This window comes from Sciurus vulgaris, assembly GCF_902686455.1.
Source record: "Sciurus vulgaris genome assembly, chromosome: 6".
Classification (NCBI taxonomy): Eukaryota; Metazoa; Chordata; class Mammalia; order Rodentia; family Sciuridae; genus Sciurus; species Sciurus vulgaris.
The window spans coordinates 69,233,826-69,257,696 of record NC_136466.1 but is presented as its reverse complement, the minus strand read 5'-3'; the positions used below and the strand labels follow the sequence as shown (position 1 = coordinate 69,257,696).

The following is a 23,871-nucleotide window of genomic DNA, read 5'->3' as shown; positions in this document are numbered from 1 at the left end:
CTGGTCTGTGCTTCCTTGGGTCCCCAGCCTCTCCCAGTGTCCTGCGGGGGGGACAGCCAGCATCCATTCATTGAATGAATGACATCATGCAAATGTTGGCAGAGATGAGTCTGCTGGCCCACCATTAGTAAGCTGTGCATTTTGAACTGTGTTTCCAACAGTGCTGTGTGGGTGAAGGGAGATGGGGCCAAAGTGGGAGTCAGAAGGCTGGAGGCTAGCCTCTGCTCCCAGCCAGCTGACCACACTCCATCTGGTCTCTGGGCCTCAGCCTTCTTATCTGTACAATAGGAAGAGTTTGGGTTTGTCTCTATGAAGTTCTCTCCAGGTCTAACAGTCGTCAAAGCAAGTAGATATGTTTAGCGATAATGCTACATACAATAGAACATTTTTCCTTCAAAAGAAGGAACCAAGTACTGATTCGTGCTACTTCGTGAATGAATCTTTAAAAAAAAAAAAAAATGCTAAGAGAAAAAAAGCCAGTTACAGAGGACCTTTTTTTTTTTTTTTTTTTTTTTTTCCTGCTCTGTACTGGGTATTAAACCCAGGGGCACTCTAGCCCTGAAATAGATCCCCAGCCCTTTTTATTTTTTATTTTGAGACAGAGTCTCAAAATCGATGAGTCTGGTCTTAACTTGCAATCCTCCCTGCCTCAGCCTCCAGAGTCTCTGGAATTATAGATGCACACCACAGTGACCAGCAGGACCACATATCTTATTATACCATCTACACAAAAGACCAAGAATAAGCAAATCTATAAATATAGCAGTAGGTTAGTGGTAGCCAGGGCCTCAGCAGGGGCAGGAGTGGAGATGGAGGAATTATAGTTAAGAGACATGGGGTTTCTTTTTGAAAATATTCTCAAATTGATGGTGGAGATGGTTGTCCACCTCTACTAAGAAAAATTGTAAGAAAAAAAAAAAAACACTGGATGATATACTTTAAATGGGTGAATTATATGGTATGTGAATGGTATTTCAACAAAGTCATTTTTTTAAAAAGTTCTGTATTTTCATCGGACTTTATGGTCTTTGGGGAAACTTCTCATGTATTTTTCTATGGATTCCTCAGCATAATCCTGTATGTTTCATTGAGTCCAATGGAAGGTGATAACCATTCATGGGTCATCCCCACGTGCCAGGCACCAGGCTGGTTTCTGTCTTAGTAGAGTGTAAAGTTAAGGAGTGTGCCCTGGAGTCAGGCATGTGGGCTCCAGTTCTGGTTGGGCGATGTGGCTCTTGTGTGATCACTGGGCAGATTGTTGGTCCCTGTGTCCTTACGTATTACCATCGCTGTCATGACAGTCAAACGACTTGCACATGTAAAAGGGCCACTCCAATCGCCATCCTCGCCTCTGTGCTTATACAACCTTGTCCGCTCTTTACCGAGTTCCCCTGAAGGAGGTGGCGCCTGCTCTAGGTGACAGGAGCTGACGCTTTGGTGAGAACATTTGATTTCACTCCAAGTTATAAAAAGAGGCAAAACCACGGCCAGAACCAGGCTCGAGTTCCCCAAGGTCCTGCTATGTCCTCTCTTTCACACAACCTCTTGGGCTCCATTCATGGGATGGACTAGTCCAAATCCAGCTGTCCTCTCCAGGGTGGATCCCCTTATATTGGAGACGTTGGGCGATCCTCCAGGTTCCCATTAGTAGCCGTGGAATGGAGTGAGGCTTGTGCTTGGGGCTTTGATTTCCTACCCACCACTCATTTATGCAAGTATTTAGAAAAACACACTGTGAGGGCTATAGAAATCCCAGAGGGCAGGTCCTTTTAGGTATCGAGGAGGATTTTTAAAAGGCTTTTCATTTCCTTGTTCTGTTGCCCATTTGTCTTGCCACGGGGCCGAGTGGAGTTGACTTCGCTTTCTGGGGAGTTCTGCCATGGCCTCAGAGAAGTCAAGGTGAATTGAGACCTGCCTAGCACATGACCCGCCCTCAGGCAAGCGCCCCAACACCAGAGTTCGTCTCAAAAGTTTCCTCTGTAAATATTATTTCTCCAGGATGTCCAAGTTTCATAGCTCATTTTCGCTGGATTTCTTTCTGGCTGAGTTTCCTCGACATATATCCTCTGCAAGCAGAGCTGGCAGGAGCGACACCCGGCTGGGCTGCTCCCGCGGCTGACTAGGTGTCCAGCTCTCTAGTGTGACTTCATTCCAGTTTTCCCAGACCTACATCCTTTTGCAGCTGCTGCTGAAGAACAAGGAAGGAGAGAGCCTGGGAAAGGGGCCTCAGGGCAGGCGAGGGGGGCACCAGGTCAGATCCTCCCTGCAGCCCCCAGGGCCGGCCGGGGCTGCTCACGTCCGGAGGACCGTACACAGCGCAGGCACAGGCCCTGCGCCCAGGGCTGATGCACAGTCAGTGACATAAGTGACATACATGAACCTACATGATAAGGCAACACAACAGACTCCCCTGGCTTTTGAGCAAAAGCAAACAAAAATTCACAAACTACAATAAGAGTTCTCTCTCCCTCTCCCTCCCTCCTTCTTTTTTTCTCTTTCAAAGAAAAGCAGAAAATCACATATAACAAAAACCCAGGTTGTGGGAGAACATAGTGAATCCTCGACGGGAATCTCGTAGGAAGCGTGAACCCATGCGCACAGCTCGTGGGAAGTAAAACAGAAAACTGCACCGGGTCCGGCCCAAGGGCGTAGAGTAGCTGCCCTGGGGAGAAGAAGAAGAAGGACGAGGACTGGAGAGAGAATGGAGGGACCGTCTCCTCCATCCATGCTTTATTTCTTTAAAAAAGAATCTGAGGCTACCTCTGCATGATGGGCACCGTGTCTGCTAGTCTTTAGTCTCTTTCTAGTACACTTTTTTTTTTTTTCTGTTTTACTACATAATTATTCATGAGATCCGTGGATTAGTTGTTTTATTTATTTATTTATTTATTTATTTTTTTAATAAAGTTTCCATCAAAGATTTGCCATCTCCCGCAATTATTTTTTCTCTTGCACCAGGAATTGAACCCAGGGGTACTTTACCACTGAGCCACACCCCCAGTCCTTTTTATTTTTTTATTTGGAAACAGGGTCACATTAAATTGCTTAGGTCCTCACTAAGATTCTAAGACTGGCTTCAAATTTGTGATTCTCCTGCCTCAGCCTCCCTATCCTGATTCTTCTCTCTCTCTCTCTCTCTCTTTTTCTCTATGCAGAACTCAGGGTCTTGCTCGTGTCAAGCATGTGCTCTACAGCTGAGCTACACCCCACCCCTTCCTACTCCTTTTTTAGGAATGCCATAGAGTGTGTTGGTTTGGGGGATGTTCTGTTTTATCAAAAATAAATGTCAAGTAATCTGAAAGGTACAGACTCACCTTTGTGGCCCTGCTCATATCTTGTCCTGTGCTCATTATTTAAACCCAGTCGTGGGTCTCCACATACTGAAGGCACCTGCTGAAAGTGAACCCAGAGCTTTTGAGAGGATATGCCAGTCCTGCTGGGCACTTGCCTTTTGTTCGAGAAACTGTGAGCTTGTAGCTGTGGTTTGTCCTCTGCTCCCAGAGCCTTCCATCGTGTCTTAGTGGTAGTTTGTTGGTAGTGAGTCACGTGATCCCTTACTTTCCAAGGGCAGAAAGGAGGAGGAGGGATGCGTCTGCCGGGGCCCAGGCAGCAGCGCCCTGGTCACTGCTCTCTCTTTCTGAGCCTGGCATCTCCCTCTCCTGCCCTAGGAATTTTTAAAGATAAGGTTGCAACGGGTGCTGGAGAGTGCGGAGAGCTGTGCAGCCCGTCTGCCCTTTAAACCTGCTTCCCAAGGAGAGGCCTCAGGGATGACGTGCGGCTTATTCTGGGCTGGAGACTTCCCGTCCTTTGCCGTGTTTACCCAAAGTGAGGTCAGCCTCATTCAGAACTCAGGGAGGTTGTTTTATGTCAGTGGCATTTATAATTAAAATGTAGCCACAAGCCGGGTTCCGCAGAACATTAAAGAAAGACAGAGAAGGGGAGGAAAGTGGATTTGAGGGGAAAACAATTCCAATTCCAGTTGTTTCAAATACACACATGCACACGCATGCACACACGCACATATATATGAGAAAGACTTTTTTTTCTAAATTCACATAGGTGTCTGCTCTTTTAATGTCTGAAAACGATGCCTGAAATTTTTTTATTTAGTCCAGAGATTGTTATCATAGATTCATGATATCATATTTATATTTCAAAGTTCATCTGGAAAAATCCCTCCTTTTAATCAGATAAGGACTATACATTATGAAAAATGGTGGACTGAGATAGATATTGTTACCCTATGTACATGTATGATTACACAAATGCTATGAATCTACATCGTGTACAATCATAGAAATGAAAAGATGTACCACATTTGTGTACAATGAATCAAAATGCAGTCTGTAAAAAAATAATAATAAGAAGAAAAAGGACTATACAGGTAGGGAGAAGGGGTAGGGAAGCTTTTATATCACCTAGACCCTGTTGTGGGGATGCTCCTGCCTGGAGAGCTGCTCTTTGCTCTGACATCTGGCAATGGGGCCAACTCTGCCCACTGTGGGCATTTGGAAAGCCATCTTGACTCTGGGCTCAAGCTAGTGGGGAACGAAGTGCCTCTGAGTCACATCTAACCAGATGACAGAAGTCTGGGTTCCCCAAAACAATGATCAGGAAGGGATTTCACTGAGGAGCTGTCTGCCCTGGATAAAGGGCTAAAAAGTAGGATTCTTCTGACCAGCAAACCCCCTAGTGCCTCTGGGATGTGGCTGGATTTATAAATATTTGATTGGCACACACTTCGCTCAAGAACATTTCCATTTGTATGGTGAGTGGTGCCGGTAATCCTTCTACCCACACAGCCTGTGACGTGTTTGTGGAGGCCACCGGCTGTGGGCCTCAGGAGGCTACAGACTAGGGATGCTCATGAGAATGTCATTATTCTGCCGTTATTATTCCTATTGAGGAATAAGTCACAACACTCCACCCCTGTTTGCCAAGTGGCTTGTTGGACCAGAGAAGTTAGACAGGGAAGAGCTTGTGGGTCCAGGGCCCAGGCACATCAAGCCTCTGTGCCAGGCTCCAGAGCTCCCACCTAGGTAATCCCAGAGAAGCTGGCGTGAAAAGCCACCCTCAGGTCTGTGAGCAAGAATATAACTCACTTAATTTTTCAGATTTGAAAGATCAAATGGTGAGATATGAGGGAGGCCAGTAAGCCTAGGAGTGACAAGGAAGAGTGTCACATTCAGCATTGACATGCCTGGCAGCATGCAGCACACTGTACAAACAGGGTCACATTTCAGATCCCTACTTACCTATGAGTTAGTTGGATACTGTGGCCATGAGGCACTCAACCACTGAGCCACATCCCCAGCCCTATTTTGTATTTTATTTAGAGACAGAGTCTCACTGAGTCACTTAGCACCTCGCTTTTGCTGAGACTGGTTTTGAACTCACGATCCTCCTGCCTCAGCCACCCGAAGCCACTGGGATTATAGGCATGTGCCTGGCTGCCATCCTTATTTTTAAAATGAGGAAACTGAGGCACATAGAAGCGAAATAACTGCCCCAAGGTGACATAGATATAGAACTAGTAAAAGGCAGTGATGGGTCCTGTACCTCCAACCATCGGACCCACATGACTCCAGCGTGCTTATTTAGTGGCGAAACCACCATCATGGGGTTGGTGTTTGGGAGATGGAGGGACGTGGAGAGAACTGTAGTACTGGAGTGAAGCATGGCTGGGCAAGCTGCCCCCACTGGGAGCTGTCCACACCCAGTGTTTTCAGAGGAACCACTCAGGGTTAAAGTTAGGCGGAAGTGAAAGAGTCTAGCCTGACGCCTGGCAGAGAGCAGGGCTTGATAGAAAGTTCTTGGATCTATTGCTGAGCTCAAATTTATCTTCCACCAATACAATTCAGTTACTCAACAAATTAATGCATACCAAGGGACAGGCTATGGGCTGGACACAAAAATTGCAATGTTGAGCATTAAGAGACACAGTCCTTGCTCTCAGAGAGCCCAGTGGGAAAGAAAACCGTCAAATGATCACACAAGGAGTGGAGACGTGTAGCTGCAAGGTGGGAATTCCTCATGGCACCTTGCAAATGCTCTGTGTCCCAAATGGAATCGGCCATCATCCCCAGCACCTTTGCCTCTTTCTGGACACTCTTCCTCATGGTGACCTATCTCCACTTCTCTGGAACCAACAGGAGTCTTTTTACACACTGCACCCCCTGGGTCTGAGGCTGTAGCTCTCCCCGTCTGGTTGTACCTGGCATGGGTGGTGTGGCAGGGTAACCAGTGTCCACAGCCCAGATTGATCACTGCCTACTGCTGTGATCTTCTCCACGTGCAGAAATTCCCACTAGTGGAGACATTCTACTCAGTTCCCTGTTAGGATGGCTGGCAACACACACTCCCTAGAAGGAGGGTGGTTCCACAATAAGGTACTTGGAAATTCACTCCCCGCTAGGGTAAGAGGAAGACAAATTGGACAACTTCCCAATTTTGCCCAGCACAGACCAACTAGTTGAGGACAAGGACAGGGTGTGAAAGGAATTATTCTTTGCCTCATGAAGCTTCCAGGAATACAGTTCTTTCTTGAAGGATTTATTAGATTGATTTAAATATTTGCTTGTCTGTTTAGGGGTGCTCTTTCTGAAGGAAGGCTCAGAGTGTGACTCTCGACCTATGGCAACAGTCTAGTCACACTCAGACTAATGATTAAGGAGTAGGAATCCATCCCCCTGCTAGACAGACTGCAGATCTCAGTTACCCAGGAGCATCCATGCCACACCTGTCCAAGGCTGATTCTGTTTCAGAATAACTTTGGAGTTCAGAAGGACCGTGGCAGTACCACCACTGGGCAGAAGAGGGCGACAGATCCACACTCAGAGTCCTTTGGTGCCTAGGAGGACTCCTGTCAGCTCCAGGATCTTACTAGTTTTCAGCCTTGTGAAAGACACAGAGCAATGGTATCATTCCCATTCTATGGGTAAGAAACTGAGTCTCTGAGAGTAAAAGATTTTCCCCAAAATCAGACTGCTGAGGACACTGGAGATTGGAAGAGTCTTATAGGTAGGTGACTTGAAGTTTATTTTGCTGAATGCTTCATGCAAAATGAAGAGAATGTTCGTCATCCAGTTTGGAAGTGGCAGAACAGGAATATGAGCTTTCCAACACTAAATCTAGGGCCCCTGACTCTGCAGGTAGTATGCAGATTATCCAGTTCTGCAAAGACAGGTCAGGGATGAATTTCTGTCCATAAGCCCTACTTACTCTGAGTTTTGCCCCCTGAACCCTTCCTTAGCTTCAGAGTAAAAAAAAATAATAGACCAATATAACCACTCTGAACATTGGCAGAGAGGCACTGAATCAAAGCTTGAACCTAGACCCTTGCCCTTCCTGGGCAGTGGCATTACAGAAAGGAGGACACTTGGGAAGTTCCTTAATATTGTGCTGCACTTCCATATGCTGCATTGAATATGCAGAAGTCTTGATGATGATAACAGCAATAGTAGCCAATATTTGCTGTACTGTTACTCTGGGCAGGGCATTATGCCAAGAACTTTCAATATATCACCTCATAACTTCCCCCAAGAAACCGGTTAGGCAGGTAATATTATTATTTTTATTTTACAATTGTGAAATATAAGACCAGAAAGATTAAGTGACTTGCCCAAGTTCACCTGGCAAATAATGCAGCACCACTTGGATGCAGGCACCTGACACACTCCTGGCCTGCTGTGCTAAGAACCAAGGGTTCCTGATGACTTAAGTCAGGTAGCCAAATCCACAGCAGACCTTAGAAGCTGTCCTGATGTTATGTACCCAGAGTGCTGTCTTTAATGTTAATGATGGAATGACAGTAACAAAGACATACGATGTTTGTACAGAAATCTCACTCATTGCAGCCTCTCATGACCCTGGAATTCAAGGTTTCCCAGAAGAACTGGCTTTACCCCAAGGAGTATGTCACCAAGACTGGATCTCAGAGCCTCTTCCATTGATTCAGAAAACGATAAGACTTATTAGAGACATTTAAAGCCCAGGGAAATTAAAGCTTGCTTCCCTCTTGTGTGGGCAGATCACATAAATTGTATATCATGCTCAACACAATGGACTACAATTTGCTTACAGGAAATGCTGCTTGTGTTTAATGTATTAGAGTCTTTTTCTTTCTTTCTTTCTTTCTTTCTTTCTTTCTTTCTTTCTTTCTTTCTTTCTTTCTTTTCCTTTTGGATTACTCTGATACTTATTTTCCACAGAAAATAAAGCATGCAGGAAGTCCACTTGAAAACAAGTCACCAAAACAAAGCCCTGACCGACCTTTGCCTTCCTGCTTCTCTTCTGCTGGTCTGAGTGGAGGATAGGAAGGAAGGGACAAATGCCAACTGGCCTGTAAATGCTGGCATCCGTGCCAGTTACCTGTGCATCTGGGGACAGAGAGCGGGTGGCAGTGAAATGGTCCTTGTACTCCAGGCCTGCACCCTCTGGTGCACAACCCAGGAATATCAACACCTGCCTGATATGTAAACCATAACCTTGAAGGCAGCGTTTTGCAATCCATTTAAAAGCCATCTCATGGAACCTGACTTCCTGCCTGTGCTCTGGTGTCTCCTGATTTCACCCACACTTCCCTCCTCTTGATTTGCAGGGTGTTTGACTCTTGAGATTGCAGCCCTCCTAAGCAGGATCCAGATTTGACTTTCAGCTTCTCTAGGACATCGGACATCTAATGCGTTAGTGGTCCTCAGGGAATCTCTGAAACATCACTGTAGGACCCAGAAACCTAATGGCACACATACACTCCAAGACCAGAAATACGGAGGCTGAAGGAAGAGGTCTTATACTTAGTCAAGAAGATTCTTTTCCCTGAAGTCATACGTCCATCTATCAACATCCTCTGAGAGTCAGGCTGCCGGGAAAGCCTAGAAGAGACAGTCAGCCTTTGGCTGGATGGCGCTTCCTCTCTGGCTTCTAGGGAATCTGGAGAATGACTTTACCCCTCCTGATTACCACAGCCACATCTGCATGATGTGCGGCGGGAGAGCTGCATAATTTATGATGTGTAAGAGTACAGTTATAGACCAGGATTTCACAAATCAAGCTCAGAGGAAGCATAACCTGGAGAGTCCGTTCACTTGAAACCGAGCCCACGTCTTTGTGCAGGATTTACCGTCCCTGCCCATCTGGCTCTTCCCATCATGGAGCAAGCCAGCCCCGGGCCAGCCTCAGGGGCCAGATCTTTCACTAGTTACGGAAACTCAGGAAACACCCAGCAATTCAACACCGGCAGCTAGTTGTGTTAGGTCAGCAGAGAATCCTTTTAAAAACTTGCAATAGGACCCCTTTAGATGTGCAGTGGCCCACAACTCCCCATTTTCCAAACCACCTCTGACTGTGTCATGCCAGAATAGAACCTTGGAGAAGAGGGGACTGGTGCTCAGTTCCCACCCTCTCCCATCCTTGACTAAAGAAGACAGAAAGAGAGAGGGTACAATGCAGATGGCTGCTTACTGTGCTGGTCACTCCTGTCCCTTGTCCCATCCACTGTGCCATCTGGAAGGATCCTCAAGAAGTGGCCTCCATTGCTACAGTAGAGCAGTTTGGGCTTCTTGTAGTTCCCCGGAGGCAGATTGAACTTCTCGGTCAGGGCTGTGAAGGTCGTGATTTCCCCTTCAGCCATGGCTCAGTGGTGGCTGCTGGTGACACCTTCAGGACTGTAAAAAATTAAACAAACCTGTAGAATGTTCTTCCATCAAAGGCACAGCAGACACTCGGGAGAGAAGGACTGCTTCGGAGTGCAGGGTGCCTGGTTAGCTTGTGACCACAGACTGGCCAGGTGATGTCCACAGACGACGGGCCCGTGAGGTGTCCCCTGGCTAAAGAAGGGTGGTCCCTGGCCTGGGAGGGGTTTCACAGCACTTTTGTCTTCCCGATTGGACACAGCTTGGGACCAAGCTGTGCATTTTTTAGAACTTCAAATTTAATCATTTAGCCAAGGGGAAAAATCATGTTTTGGTCCCTCCTTCTGGTCCACACACATCCTCAAATTAAACACTGAAGTTGCACTAAAATAACACCTGGGGTCTGGCTGAAACCCACAAAAGCCAAGAGGCCAGGCCTGAGGTTCAGCCCTCCACCCTCACACTGTTTAGACTAGGTGCCGCCAGGCTCCCTGCCGCAGAGAGCACAGATGGCAGGGGACATTTGGGGACCTGTGAGCAAAAGACAGCAGAGATAGCAAAGGGTTAAAATGTGAAGGAGTCATTCTGGGCTGGTGAGGAGGCCCAGGGAATGAGGCAGGGAGGGGGTCAAATGTGGTTGCTGAAAGGAAAGCACTACGCCAAAGGAGGTTTCCTGAGCTAGATCACTACAAAGGCTGTGCCTGGTTGCTGCTTGTTCCATAGTTTTCACACATCCCAACCGCTCACAGAGAAGTCGGGTCTGTCTCTGGCACAGGCCATCTTCATACTGATTGTCTTCTAATAAGAGACATAACACAAAAACTACCATATTGCACATTATAATCCCCAAATGTTGTACACACCACTACATATGAATTCATATTATTAGTATAAATATGCATCCATTATTACCCCCAAAGGATTAAAAAAAACAAGGCCAATGAATGCTAGAATTTTAAAACATATATTTCCCTTATAGAAGGGCTGGTGACTATAAAGATTGTAAAAGAAAGAAGTCAAAGATAGCAGGAGATGCTGTGGGGGTTTTGCTTCTAAGTGAGGAGGTGACAGTTGTACACATAGACTATCAAGTGGTCTTATAATAATAACAACCATCACCACCAACCACATATGCTAAGCCACAGGTCAATGCCTGTTAACCCCACCGTGACTCTCTGGCATGGACACGAGTATCCCTATCTTTTAAAAAATGAAATCAGAGCTTAGAGAAATTAAATGACTTTCCCAAGGTCAATAGCTAGAAGGGATAGAGCCAAGACTCAAAATGAGTCTGTATGCAAAGGCTCGACCAGCCCTTAATCACCAAGAAAAGGTTAAATGACTTCATGGATATGCATTATCAGCAGAAGTGGGGTTTTACCTCTGTCCGGCAGGTACATCCGCCTCCTTGAATTTGTCATTCAGTTCTTTCCATTTTTGACCCAAAGGTTGACACCAATAGCCTCTGCTCTTGCCCTCTGCCATCCTTGAAGCAGGATTCAGGCAGTTCCTCATTCTCGGAGAAGCCCAGAGCACCAGCACTATGAGCCCAGGAAAGATCCCCTGGCCTCCCTGGATCCCCACCTGAGCCGTGGGCTGCTCCAGCAACAACCTCCTGGAGCTGCTCTAACGGAAAGTAATTCCATCATAAATCAAGGCACCAACTGAATCATTTGTCCTTGTGACACTGAAATTGGGGCTGATGTTAGAAACCTCCATTTGTTTTCTCTGCTGTTTTGGGTACATTTTTCCTAATCTGCAGTCATATGGGTCATTTATTGACCTGTTTCAACTGCTGTTTGAGGTTCCTCCAAAGACCCCCAAAGCTAATTTTGCAAGTCCCATATGAACTATATTTATAGTCAGACCATCCCAAATGGCCCCTCCATGTATGGTGAAACTCTGTCCAGTCCTCTTCACACAATACAGTCACGGGGTGAAAATTAACTTTATTTGTGTCTGCTTCAGAGGGCAGACAGCAGAATTGACTTTGCACAGCACATTCTAATTTCTTCTTAAATTCCCACTATCTCTTCCAGACCCTTCTCTGTCATCCAAAGCCTCTTAATCTCTCTGCGCCCATCTCAAGTCTCCCTCACTGTCTCTCTACCCAGCCTCTCAGTCTCAGTCTCTCTCTGCTCAGTTTTAGATACCCTTCTCTTCCCTCTCCCTGTCTCCCAGGGATGGAACCCAGGGCCTCACACATGCTAAGCATGCTCTGCCACTGAGCCAAGTCCCAGCCCTGTGGACCCCCTTCTGATACAAAGCACTCAAGCTCTCCCAAACGTGAATACCTTCATCTGTCACATCTCCATTACACACGGCCCCCCTTTCTTAAAATACAACCTCAGATTTCATATATATATATATTTTTTTTTTTCTTTTCATTTTTTCCCCAAGCACTTCCTAAGTCATTTACTTAATTTGGTATATAGGAGACAACAATTATATTCTAGTGGTTGCCATTTAACTGTGCAAACAGATGAATGCGTTTTTGTTTCTTGTAGTCTCTGGGTCTCCTCTAGTGGGGCTTTCTGTTTGTTGTTTCCCTGATTGTGGGACAACTGCCTGTTAAGGATCCAGCCTCAGTGAGCAGTCTCCATTAAGTAGTTTTCTAGGTGTTGAGCATGGATTTGACTCCATTCATTTGCATTCTTGCTTCCACTCCATGGGGACAAAGACGACGCACTAGCAGAATTGCTGGAGCTGGAGGTAACTGCTCTGGCCAAAGATGACACTAGTGCTCGTATTCACTTGTGTGGATAGGCCGTGCAGCCTGGCCTTAGTCACAGCGGAGCTCCCATCAGCTAAATGACCTTGGCCAGAGCCCAGCAGGTCCTCAGGGTCCCCTTCCTCCTGAACACAGTGTGACATGCAGTTATACAAGGCCACACGGCTCTCTGCCTGTTCTTTGCTATAAGATGGACAGTCATGGGGATGACTGTATTCTTCAGATGGCTCCTATAACCCTGGAAAATGGAACATAATCCTAGAATCAACCCAGAGTTGATAGGCTATGGCAAGAGGATTTAGCAATCAGGCAGAAACCCCAGGGGACATGAAAAGCCCTTATTTTTAACTTTATTTACAATTCACCTATCTTCTGAGCTGTGGTTGGTCTGAAGTTCTTTGCCAATTCACTGTTTGTTTAGGATAGGAATAAAGGAAGTATATGACATGATAAAACCATAAGGCAGCAACCTTAGCAGGCCCTTGGGGATTTACCCAAATTGTTCTAATAAATGAATCCATGAACCAAGTGAAATCAGGCATTAAGCATAATGGAAATTTATGAGCTCTGCTTCTCATTACTATTTTCTTTTTATTGACTGTCAGGGGAAGGGATTATCTCTGCTTGTGCTGAAGATGGAGAAGATCAAGCCCAGTGGACTCCATGTCATCATCATACACTAAGCCCAGCCCTTGGAGGTCTGGGACACTGGTGAGGTTTTAGGAAAGCCAGGTGATTGTCTTGATTTACCAGTGACACCCACGTAAGAGGAGCATGGAGTCCACTGGAACATGTGTCAAGTCTGACACACTTGGTCAGCTGTGACCTCTGGAGGAGACTCTGGACTTCGACACGTGAGCAAGATGTGAAGGGTACACTCTTGTCCAGGAATACAGCAGTCACGTTACAGTGTGGGCTAGTGAGCAACCACTGCACTACCCTACCAGTATCCAAAGTGGCTCTGGGAAGAGGAGCAGCCCCCTCCTTCCAAGGTGTTTGATTCCAAGGTATCTGATGGGTTAAACTGGCACAATATTCACAAAAGCCCTTGGGAAAGTATAAAATTGTGACTCAACCTAGAGGAAATAGGAGTAACTGGTTATATTAAACTAGTTGAAACTTGGTGTGGTCTAGGTTATCTGTGATTAAATACTTCATTTAAGATAATTTTTCAATGGGCTTTAAAATAGAGGATTTTTTTCTTTTTGCAGTGCTAGACAACTGCTCTACCGTTTAGCTACATCCCTAGTCCTGAAAGTTATTTTCATTTCCTCCCAATTTTAAGCTAAGACTCTCCTCCCATTATTTAGGCCTCAAACAGGAGAGAGGAGGAACAAAGCAAAGGTAAACCACATTATTTAAGAGGGTATTCAGGTCTTTTTTTAGATTGGTTCTAAGCTTATCAGCAGCTTTTGAAGTGACATTTATTAAACTTGCTATGTCTAAAGACATGCTCAGCTTGGCTCTGGCAGCTACACTGAGATACTTAAGATTCTAGAAATCAAGGAAAAGCAAACATTGACATTTATTTATTTATCCCTGTCACTACTTATGCAATACAGAATACCCATAAAGCAGGACATTTTGCAAAGTATATAAAGCCACCAAAGGTAGATGTGTGTGAATGTTAGTTAAGATGATAATTAGATGTGTCCTCAAATCCAGCATATAAAAAACAGGATTTAGCTTTGGTTCCAAATTGACCCTCAGTCCTCTTTCTTCCTTGTCTCTGTAGATTGCATCACCCAAAGCCTTAACAGTTCCTTAGAGATAGTAATTAACCTTAGATTTTGTTAAATCAAATATGCATATTAAATATGAAGGGTAAAAGAAATTCCAACCAGTATTTGTGGGAGAGGGGGATAAGGTGAAATAAATAAAACCTAGCAAAAGTGTCAAGAAAAAAGAGGAAAAGAACAAAAAAATTTAAAATTGCTTAAAATTAGGTGGCAGAAATTAACCCAAATATATTTATAATCACAATAAATGTAAATGGACTAAATTTTCTAGCTATTGGATTTAAAAAATAATCCACATACATTCTGATTATAAGACATAAATTTAAAAGTTAAGGATGCAGAAAGTAAAAGTATGAAAACTAAGTGGGGCATGATGGTTTCCACTTGTAGTCCCAGTTACTCAGGAGACTGAGGCAAGAGGACAACTTGAGGCCAGGAGTTTGGGGCCAACCTGGGCAATATAGCAAAGTCTTATTTCAAAATAAATAAATAAATGACTGAATAAATAAATAAGATGATCTTCAAAGGTCAACAAAAAATTTTAAAGTTGGTATGACTATATTAATATTGGATAAAATAGACCTAAGGCAAAGAGAATGATTAAGAGTAAAAGGAATTATTACATAATGATAAGTGGAAAAATTAAACAGAAAGACAGAAAAATCCCAAGCTTGTGTATATCTAATGACATAGTCTCAAAATATATAAGGCAAAAATTAACAAATATATAAAGATAAATTAGCAAATCTACAATGGTGATGGAGGACTTTAATACACTTCTGTCATAAATGATAAAGCAGACAGACAGAGGATATTAACGAGGATGAAGAAGACTGAAATATTCAACTAGGATGTCTAGTTGAACAAACATCTAAGAGAATTTGCACCCAACAGAGAAGTGGAAAATGTTCTTCTCAAGGACATGTGGAACATTTACCAAAATTACCTAAGGCAAGACTCAACCCAAACAGAAGAATGAGTTTCATTTAAAGGATTCTCTGAATAGAAATCACTCCCATCCATCCAAGTTGGTGACAAGGTCCTTCCACTTTTACCTTTATAATGTCTCCTAAAAACACCCCCTCTCCTCCATCCTCACTGGGCTGCCTTAGAGCAGAGCCACACCTCCTCTCGCCTGGGCTGCTGTAGCGGACTGCAGTGGTCTCTCTTCTCCAGCACTGCTCCCGTCAATCACTTCCAACACTGCTGCTGGTAACCTTCCTAACTAGGGGTCTGATGATCACTCCCCAGTTGAAGCTCTTTGACTGGATCAGTGGTTCTCTGCTGCCTTCAGAAAAAGCCCAGTCTCCTACCGAGTCCTATGAGGCTTTCCTCTTCTGCTCTCTGCCTACCCCAGTGGCCTTTTCGCTTACTGGCCTCTTCTCACAGTTGTTCCACACCCCCACACTCACCCAGGCCTTGACCCACATGTCCTCCTGCTGCCAGCAGTAACTCTCTCCTTTCCCTCACCCTTCCAGAGGCCTGGTTAAGTCATACTCACCCTTTAAAAATTCAGCTAAAAGATATTTCCTCCTCCGGCAGGCCCTCTTTGGACCCATCCCATCACTTGACCTCTGCCATTCCCTCCACACCACACACATGGTTCAGATGAGTTGATTCTCCTGTGCCCCCAGCACTTATTTTGCTTCATGGCAGTACTGGGTGTAATCACCATCTGCATTCCCTTCCCCAGTCCCTCCATGGCTTCTTGCTGCTCTGTGGTAAACACCAAAGCCTTGACCCGGCCTGGGGGGCCCCAGGAGGACCAGCCCATGCTTCTTCCCCTGGTTTATCTCCATTACACTCCTTCCCCAAACTGCCATCTATTTCCTGGAAAGCACTGGCTCCCTCTGGCCCTAGGACGCTTGCCCACACTCTTCCCTCTGTCTGGAGTACTCTTCCTCTCCTCCTCTTTGCTCCACCCACCTAGTTTACTACTCATTTTTCTTCAGCTCTTAGTTCAATTGTCAGTTCCTCAAGAAATTCTTTCCTGGCTTCTCTTAACTGGGTCAGGTTCCTCTAGTTCTCACAGGACCATTTAATATTTCTTCAGAGGGTTTACATCAGTTTTTAAATATGTACTCATTCCTGTGATTAATTAATGTCTCCCTTCATGACTGTCGGTTCCATAATAGTAGAAACCAATCTGTGTGGCTCACCATGGTTCCCAGTGCCTGGAAGAATGCCTGGCATCTGATGGTCACTTGACAAATATTTTTTGAGTGAGTGAATGAACATAATTTAACTATGCTTCTTGACTGTCTCCTTTATTAGTCTCTGAGAAACTGCTCCTTTTCTTTCTGTATCCAATACTTAGCAAATACCTGCATGTGTCAGTATCTGGTGCAGCTTGTTGACTGAATATCAAGGCAATCCCTTCTCAGGAGGCTCTAGCATGCAAGGTAGTATCCTGCAGACATGGACAGAGAAGCTAAACCAAGAGCCAGTGGGTATTTTAATCAGGTTCAGTTTGCAGTGAAATGCCCTGCCTTCAGTTTCCAGCAGGCCCAAATTCTATTTCCATTTATAACAAATCTTTCCTTACTTCTTTGAAGAAAATACTACAGAAATCAAGGATCTCAAAAGTTAAACGATCAGACTTTGGTCCCAAGTCTGACTTTGTTAAACCAAAACAACAACTGCACCAAAACAATTTCTAGGGCCTAGAAAAAATATTCCAAGTTTTGTCATTTTAGCCGAGATTATTAGGCTGGCAGGACCCTTCTCAAACCCTCTGGTGAAGGAATGTTTGAACTAAGAGAGACAGTGTGTTCTTTACTCTACCCTCAGTGATTCGTAAGGGGTCTGAAGTAGGAGTGTGGCCTTGGTTGACTGACCTGGGCTGACATATCAGCATGCTGTCCTCAAGTCAGTTCTGTTCCAGGAACTGTAATTCATTTTCCAAAATTAACTGTAAACTGTGAATTTCACTATGGAATGGACTTGACAGTGGTGTATAGGAGACAGCGCCTACAAGTTTATGCAAACCAATTATTACACATTCAAGAATTTTGCTGCTGACCGTTAAACCATTAGTAGCTTGAAATCAGCTCAGATGAAGATATTTATACTACAGAAATTGGCAAGTGCTATAAACCAGGGCGGCGGCGGTGACTACTACTTCTTCTTCTTCTTCTTCTTCCTCTTCTTCCCCTTCTTCTCCTTCTCCTTCTCCTCCTCCTCCTCCTCCTCCTCCTCCTCCTCCTCCTCCTTCTTCTTCTTCTTCTTCTTCTTTCTTTTTTGTCCCCTTTGATAACTGAATTACCAGCATACTCCTAAACTTGGGTTTAAATCCTGCCAGGGAACTCATTAGTAAATTACTATTCCCACATTCCCACAGGGTCTCAGTTTCCTCATCTGCAAAACGGAGCTCCATAGTAGTAGGTACTGCACCTAATCCTTCTAAGTATTAAGTGGTGAGGCTTACAGAATGCTGAGCCCTGCACTTGAAAATCTGTGAGACTCTATAGGCGTTAGCTTGACTGTCACCATTCATGTGCCCCATTGTTAGTTTTGGTTTTCATCTGTGCTACTGATTTAGAATTGAACAAACTTGATTTTTAATATTTACTAATACTTTAGCAATATTTTTAAAATGCCATTTTCTGAGTGAGAGGCTAGGGCTTTTCTCATCACTGTGTGCAATGATGCTTTCACCTCAGGTCTCACTATGTTTCATAGGTTTCCATGTCTTACTGTCCAGGATGATGGGGAACTAAGGATTTAACAGGCTTCCTCTCTGTTTTTTTGGGATCCTTCTAATCCTAAAAATCTCCAAGTCACTGAGCATGAACTGTTCCCAGTCTTCTAGGATCAAATATTGAAGAGAGATCAAGATAGCATACTTAGGTGCCAACAATGCCTACTCAGTGCTACTCAGGACTACTCAGTGCTATCATGGGCAGAAGGCTGCAGGTGTCCTGCAAATGCAAATGAAAAAAAAAAAAAGAGGAAAGAGAAGGAGAAGGAGGAGGAGGAGGAGGAGGAGGAGGAGGAGGAGGAGGAAGGAGAAGAAAAGGAGGAGGAGGAAGAGAAAAGAAAAGGAAAGAAAGAAAGAAAGAAAGAAAGAAAGAAAGAAAGAAAGAAAGAAAGAAAGAAAGAAAGAAAGAAAGAAAGAAAGAAGAAAAGAAAGGCTTGAAATTCTTCTTCCCCAGTTCTGAAGTCTCGAATGCTCTGAACACTGGATATTCTTTCATAACTCAGACACAAACTGTCCTGAGACTATGTCATCATTAGTTACTCCACTTTGTGTTGATATTTATATATCTGGTAGAAAATTACAAATGTGTTTGATTCTAAGTTACTGTTCCAGACCTTACTGAAGTTGTTCTGTAATATATGAGCCATAGTAACCTCTAAAATTCCCAGAAGTATAGGTTCTGAAACATATCTAGTCCAAGGTTTTTCAGATAAAGGATTGTAGTAGAAATGGGTTTCTGTCTTTAAGGAGGTCACATTCTAGCCATACCTGACTCATCAAGCCATGCTTCAGAAGAGATGGGCACAGAAAATGACGGCTGTTAGTCTAATCTAACAGAGTGTTCCCAGTCTTGGCTCCCACACTCCTTAATGAAGAGCAGAGAAATGTAAGGGTGTGCATCCACACATGCACACATCCCCAAGGATTGCCTCCATCTGGGGTTTCTTCCCTTGATTCAGGATCTTTCATTCTCTCCAGTCTAGCATATCCACTCCCCAATACACGTCCCTGCCGTAGAGCATCCTGCAATTGGAGATCAGGAATTCTTTTAAGTACTTGCAGAAAACAGCAACCACTCTGAAAGGAAAAACAGAGTGCTTCCTGCTGCTGCGGCATGCTCTGCTGACCTCAGTTCTGCCTGAACTTTAATGGTGCACACTGGTCCAGAGCATCCTGCAGGCTCCCGGCCATCCTGAGGACCTGCATACTTCTTAAATGAAAATCCTTCCTGCAGACTGAAACATTAAAGCTCAGGGATTTTAGCCAAAAGCAAAGTGATTCTGCAGGTGCTCTTGCAGCTCATACCCCTTCCTTTAACCTTCTCTTACTGATGTGTCTCCAGAAACTTTTTTAATATGTTGTGTGAGTTACAGTCTCCAGAAGCAGCCCAGCAAGGACATTCCTTCTCTGTCAACTCACTTTCTAGCTCATAGGAAGGTGGTCTGTTCACTGGTTTGTTTTTTCCCCCTTCCCTCCTGACCTAGAAAATTTAATCTCTCCAAACTCAGTTTTTTGAAGTATGAGTTTGTTATCTGTTTGGAAATGCTGAAGGCTAGCTCTATCATATATTACCCAATAGCCTGCTCTAGATATACCCATAAATAATCAAGCACATCCATAAATAATGGAATAGCAACCGCTTCTTGAACGTGTACTATGTACCAGGTACTGTCCTAAGCACATTAAATACATTTTTTTTTAAGTACTGGGGTTTGAACCCAGGAGAGCTTTCCCACTGAGTTACATACCCAACTTTTCTTTATTTTGAAACTGGTTCTCACGAAGTTGCTCAGGGCCTCACTAAACTGCTGAAGCTGGCCTCAAACTTGTGATCTAAGAGTTATGGTTTAGTGATAGAGTGCTTGACTAGCATGTGTGAGGCACTGGGTTCAAATCTCAGCACCACATATAAACAAATAAAGGTCCATTGACAACTAAAACAGTATTAAAAAATAAATAAATAAACTTGTGATCTTCCTGCCTCAGCCTCCTGAGTCATTGGGATTACCGGCATGTTCCACCACACCTGGTAGGAAGGTCTTGCTTTTTGGTGGCGTTAGCTGAGAGGCAAATGTATAGAGTAATACTTTCTATGCAATCATGTACTCTATCTAGCCTGTATTAATGTCTGGAAGTTTAACAGAAAAGAGAGCTACCCTAAACTCAAGGCATTGCTTTTTTCTGTTTTTTTTTTTTTTTTTTTTTGTTTTTTTTTTTTTTTGGGGGGGGGGGTGCTGGGGATTGAACCAGAGCCTTATGCCTGCCAGGCAAGTGCTCTACCACTGAGCCATATTCCCAGAACTTTTTAAACATTTTATCTTGAGCAGGGTCTCCCTAACTTGCCCAGGCTGGCCTCAAACTTGCCATCCTCCTCAGCCTCCTGAGGAGCTGAGGTCACAGAGTTGAAATCTAGTCACTTTTCCAGGATCACACAGCTGAACAACTGTCACAGCCCAGACCTGAAGGAAGGTTTTCTGATTTCAGAGTCCCTGATTTGAATCATTGTGGACAAGAGAATAAATGTCCTTGGACTGAGAGATCCTTCACCCTCTGTTTTTTCACCCCACCAGCATCTGTACCTCATGTGGCCTTTGATCACGTTCTGAGAGAGGTATCTGCATTCACTGAAGTCCTCCTCTGACAGACGCTCCTCTTTCCTCCTCTGACAGACGCTCCTCTTCCACAGTGGTGCAGTGGCCACCACGAACGCTTTCCTAGTTGTCACCCTGGTACCTCCTCAAGGTGACTGAGCATCATGAGAGACCAGCTGGGCTCTCATCAGAGTAGCTCTTTGCCATTGCTGATAAAGTACCCAGGGTGGCCTGAAAACACAGGGTGGTGGGTGAAAGGTCCAATTTCAAGAGGCGTCAAGTACTCTGAAATCGAGCACGAGCCGAGAGTGGCAGACTTAGATATTGGTTTCTGCTATGTCATTAACTCCTTGCATGACTGGCAAATCCTTAATGTTTCTGTCCCTCAATTGCCTCATCTGTAAAATGAAGCTGTCTGGGGTGGAGTCCCAGGCTGCGGATGTGGCTCAGTGGTAGAGTGTGTGCTTAGTGTGTGAGGCCCTGGGTTCTGTCCTCAGGACCACCATAAGAAAGGAAGACAGAAGTACTGGTCTTGTCAGGGTGCCACAAGGAAGGAAGAGAAAAAAGCCTGGGAAGGATCTCGCATACAGCGAGTTCCAGAAAATGCCAGGCATTATTATTGTTCATTAGAGCCTGTGTCTTATTAGGTTGATTATTTGAATTTTTAAGACACTCGAGGTTTCACAGAGCATTTTATAAACAAACAAGCCTCTCTGGGTGACTACTGTGTGGACAGAACATTAGGTACTTTATTCTCACTTTGTATTTGCTACTCTTCTTCCTACAAGAACCCCACCCCCACCCTCCAGCCAAGACGACTGTGCCGCAGAGGCTGAACAGCTTATCAAAGCAAATCTGCAGCTTAGCCAAGAACAAAACCCTCATTTGGAGACATGGGTTAATGATGTCGCCCCTCTGTTGGGCTGCCTCATTTCCAAAGGGCCCTGGCTCACTCAAAACAATTTAAAGAAAAAATTAAAAGAGACACAACTCACATTTTTGTCAAACAGATGATACCCAGGCAGCTCAGGAAGAATGGCTGGCAATCCCAGCAGCAGCTTTGTGTTTAAGGTGCTGGGATACAAGGGAGGAATGTAAACCCATGGAGCTCTTTCCCATGTCATAGTCTATTCTGGATCTTGAAAGAGGGTATGGAGGCCCCAGCTGGGCCCGGAGAGTTACATCCTGTGGAGGCATCCAGCGCCATGCAGGAAGCTGGCAGCAGAGCAGGGCCCAGGATTTGCAAAGGGTCTCAGTGGGTGTCACAGCCAGAGGGCAGGAAGAAAATAGTCACTGGCCCCAGTGCCAGCCTTCCAGGACCCAGCTTTTGCAGAGCCTGCCTTAGGACAGTATAAATCTTGTTCCCTTTTGCATTCTTTCTTTTTAAGGACTTTGGCTATTTTTAGAGATTCCTCCTTCTTGCCAACTCTCCTTGATCCCCTATGAATAATACAAAGGGGACCATTTTCCCATTTGCACTGTTTTCCCTATTTTGATGGCGCCAAGGGCATTCGAGGTCTCTGGGCTGTGTTACTGCTTTCCACACACGGGTCCCCACACAGCCTAGACATTGGCAGGAACCAGGTGGGTTTTCTGGGAAGGAGAAGGAGCAAAACACCACCACAGGCCCTGGGAAACCACTGGTGTTTGATAAGGAATGACTGTGCTTGGAAGTGAGTCGAAATCTGGTATCCAAGAAGCTGGCCTAAGAGATAAGTCTTGCCCTAGCATCTCATGTCTTCAGGAAGGCATGCATCACAGTTAAGACACCATTTGGTAGAAAAATGGCAAGGGTAGGTGGTACTGACAACCACCACGGTGTACTCATCTGTCAGAAGAGGCCTCTCCAGGGAGATTACTTCAGATCTTGGCAGGTAGCTCAAAGCATGGTTGGCTTCCAGCCCTTCAGCTCCTCATGGTCTCCCTCCTTGTTTGTTTCTTTTTGGGAGCTGACCTTTCAAAGCCATTTATCTCCTTCAAGGTCCACTGGCCCCTCTCATGTTTCAGAGATCAAAGACCCACTGTGTTGGGTGGGGCTGTTTGAAAAGTGGAGAAACTTTGAAAGCAGGTTAGGCAACAAGAAGCAAGGGGAAGCATCAGAGGGTCTTCTCTTCCCTTCTCTGAGGTACCATCTTCTGCATATAATTCTGACGGACAGCCAGAGATCCTGCATTCCTTGTCTCCTCCTGGCTTGGTCATGTGCAAGGGCTCTCCTTGGAATTTGACAAAGCTAGACCTTGAGATAGTCCCGTGGGGTGAGGTGGACAGAAGGCAGAACGTTTTCCAGTGTTTCATCAGAGTGTATTCTTGAATCCTTAATGGTGTAAGTTTTCTATAGCTCTGTTCTTACAGAAAATAAATGGGTGTTGCTTTTCAAAATCTTCCTCCATAGGAGAAAGTTGCTAGCCTACATTATGTAGGAGTTTGACAGACTTGACTTGCAAAAAAATCTTTATTAACACATAACATTTTCAGGCAGGGTATCTGCCTTCCTGAGTCTAACACTGTGGGGCCCACCTTGTCTGAAGGAGGCCCCCTCACTTCCCTGTTTTCTATCCCCTCCCTAAATGTGTTTCTTTCATATCATTCCCAATAATTTATAGTCATTGTTCTTTCTCACTCTACACTACTGTGTACACACAAAAATGCAAGAGTGCATATCAGGCTCATCTGCGCACATAATAAAGTATTGTCAGCACTATTACTCAGCCTGTCTTTTAGAAATCGTCATTATCATTCAAATTATTATAATTATATCAAAATAAATATCATATATTTTGATCCCCATAGATATTTATGTATCACAGCAGAATTTTGAAAAATACCATATGAAAATATGACTTAGTGTGATCACTGAGTGAAGTTTTTGCCTGAAGCAGGTACTTCCCTCTCCTCCTCCTAGTCCCAGCCTGTCAACTGGTTAACTTCTCTGAGGTCTATTAATCAAGGCCTTCGACTCCAGTTGAGGCTTAGCAAATGTCCATACTTATTAGCAACCCCCCTGGCGACCCCACTCCAGTCCACCAGCACCTCCAGCCTTACCCCTAAAATAGCATGCTCCCCCAACCCTCTTTTTGCTGTTGTCCCCTCCTGTCATTTTCATACACTGGGCCTGAGAGATCTCTTAAAATCTATATCAGATTGATCACTGCCTGGCTTGAAACCTTCCATGGCGTTCCATTTCTATAAATCCTTATCATGGTCTCTAAGACAATGCATCCCTCCTGTTATCCCTCCTTTTGTCCCTACATGTCAGTCACCCCATTTGCTCCTGGATCCTTGAGCTCACTGCAGTTTTCTCAGGCTGACTTCCTGCAGTCTCCTTCCCAATAGTGGCCCCTGGCTGGCACCTACTCACCTTTCAGATGGTGGCTGAAGCGCCACCTCATCAGAGGACTTCCCAGCTTCCCCACCATTCTCTTCTGGAGCCTTTCCAAGGCTAACCACTGTTTATGAGTGACTGTAATCCACCCGTGTG

General features: G+C 44.8%; 1 protein-coding gene across 5 annotated transcripts in view; it reads right to left on the bottom strand.

The window, feature by feature from the left end:
* FGF1 (fibroblast growth factor 1) overlaps positions 1–23,871 on the bottom strand; it is a 91,209-nt gene that overhangs the window by 7,388 nt on the left and 59,950 nt on the right. For all 5 annotated transcript variants that reach the window (XM_079146105.1, XM_079146104.1, XM_079146103.1 and 2 more), the window contains one exon: positions 9,463–9,665. In XM_079146105.1, the coding sequence (XP_079002231.1) occupies positions 9,463–9,631 (169 nt within the window). In that variant the 5' untranslated portion in view covers positions 9,632–9,665. The remainder of the gene's footprint in view (positions 1–9,462; positions 9,666–23,871) is intronic.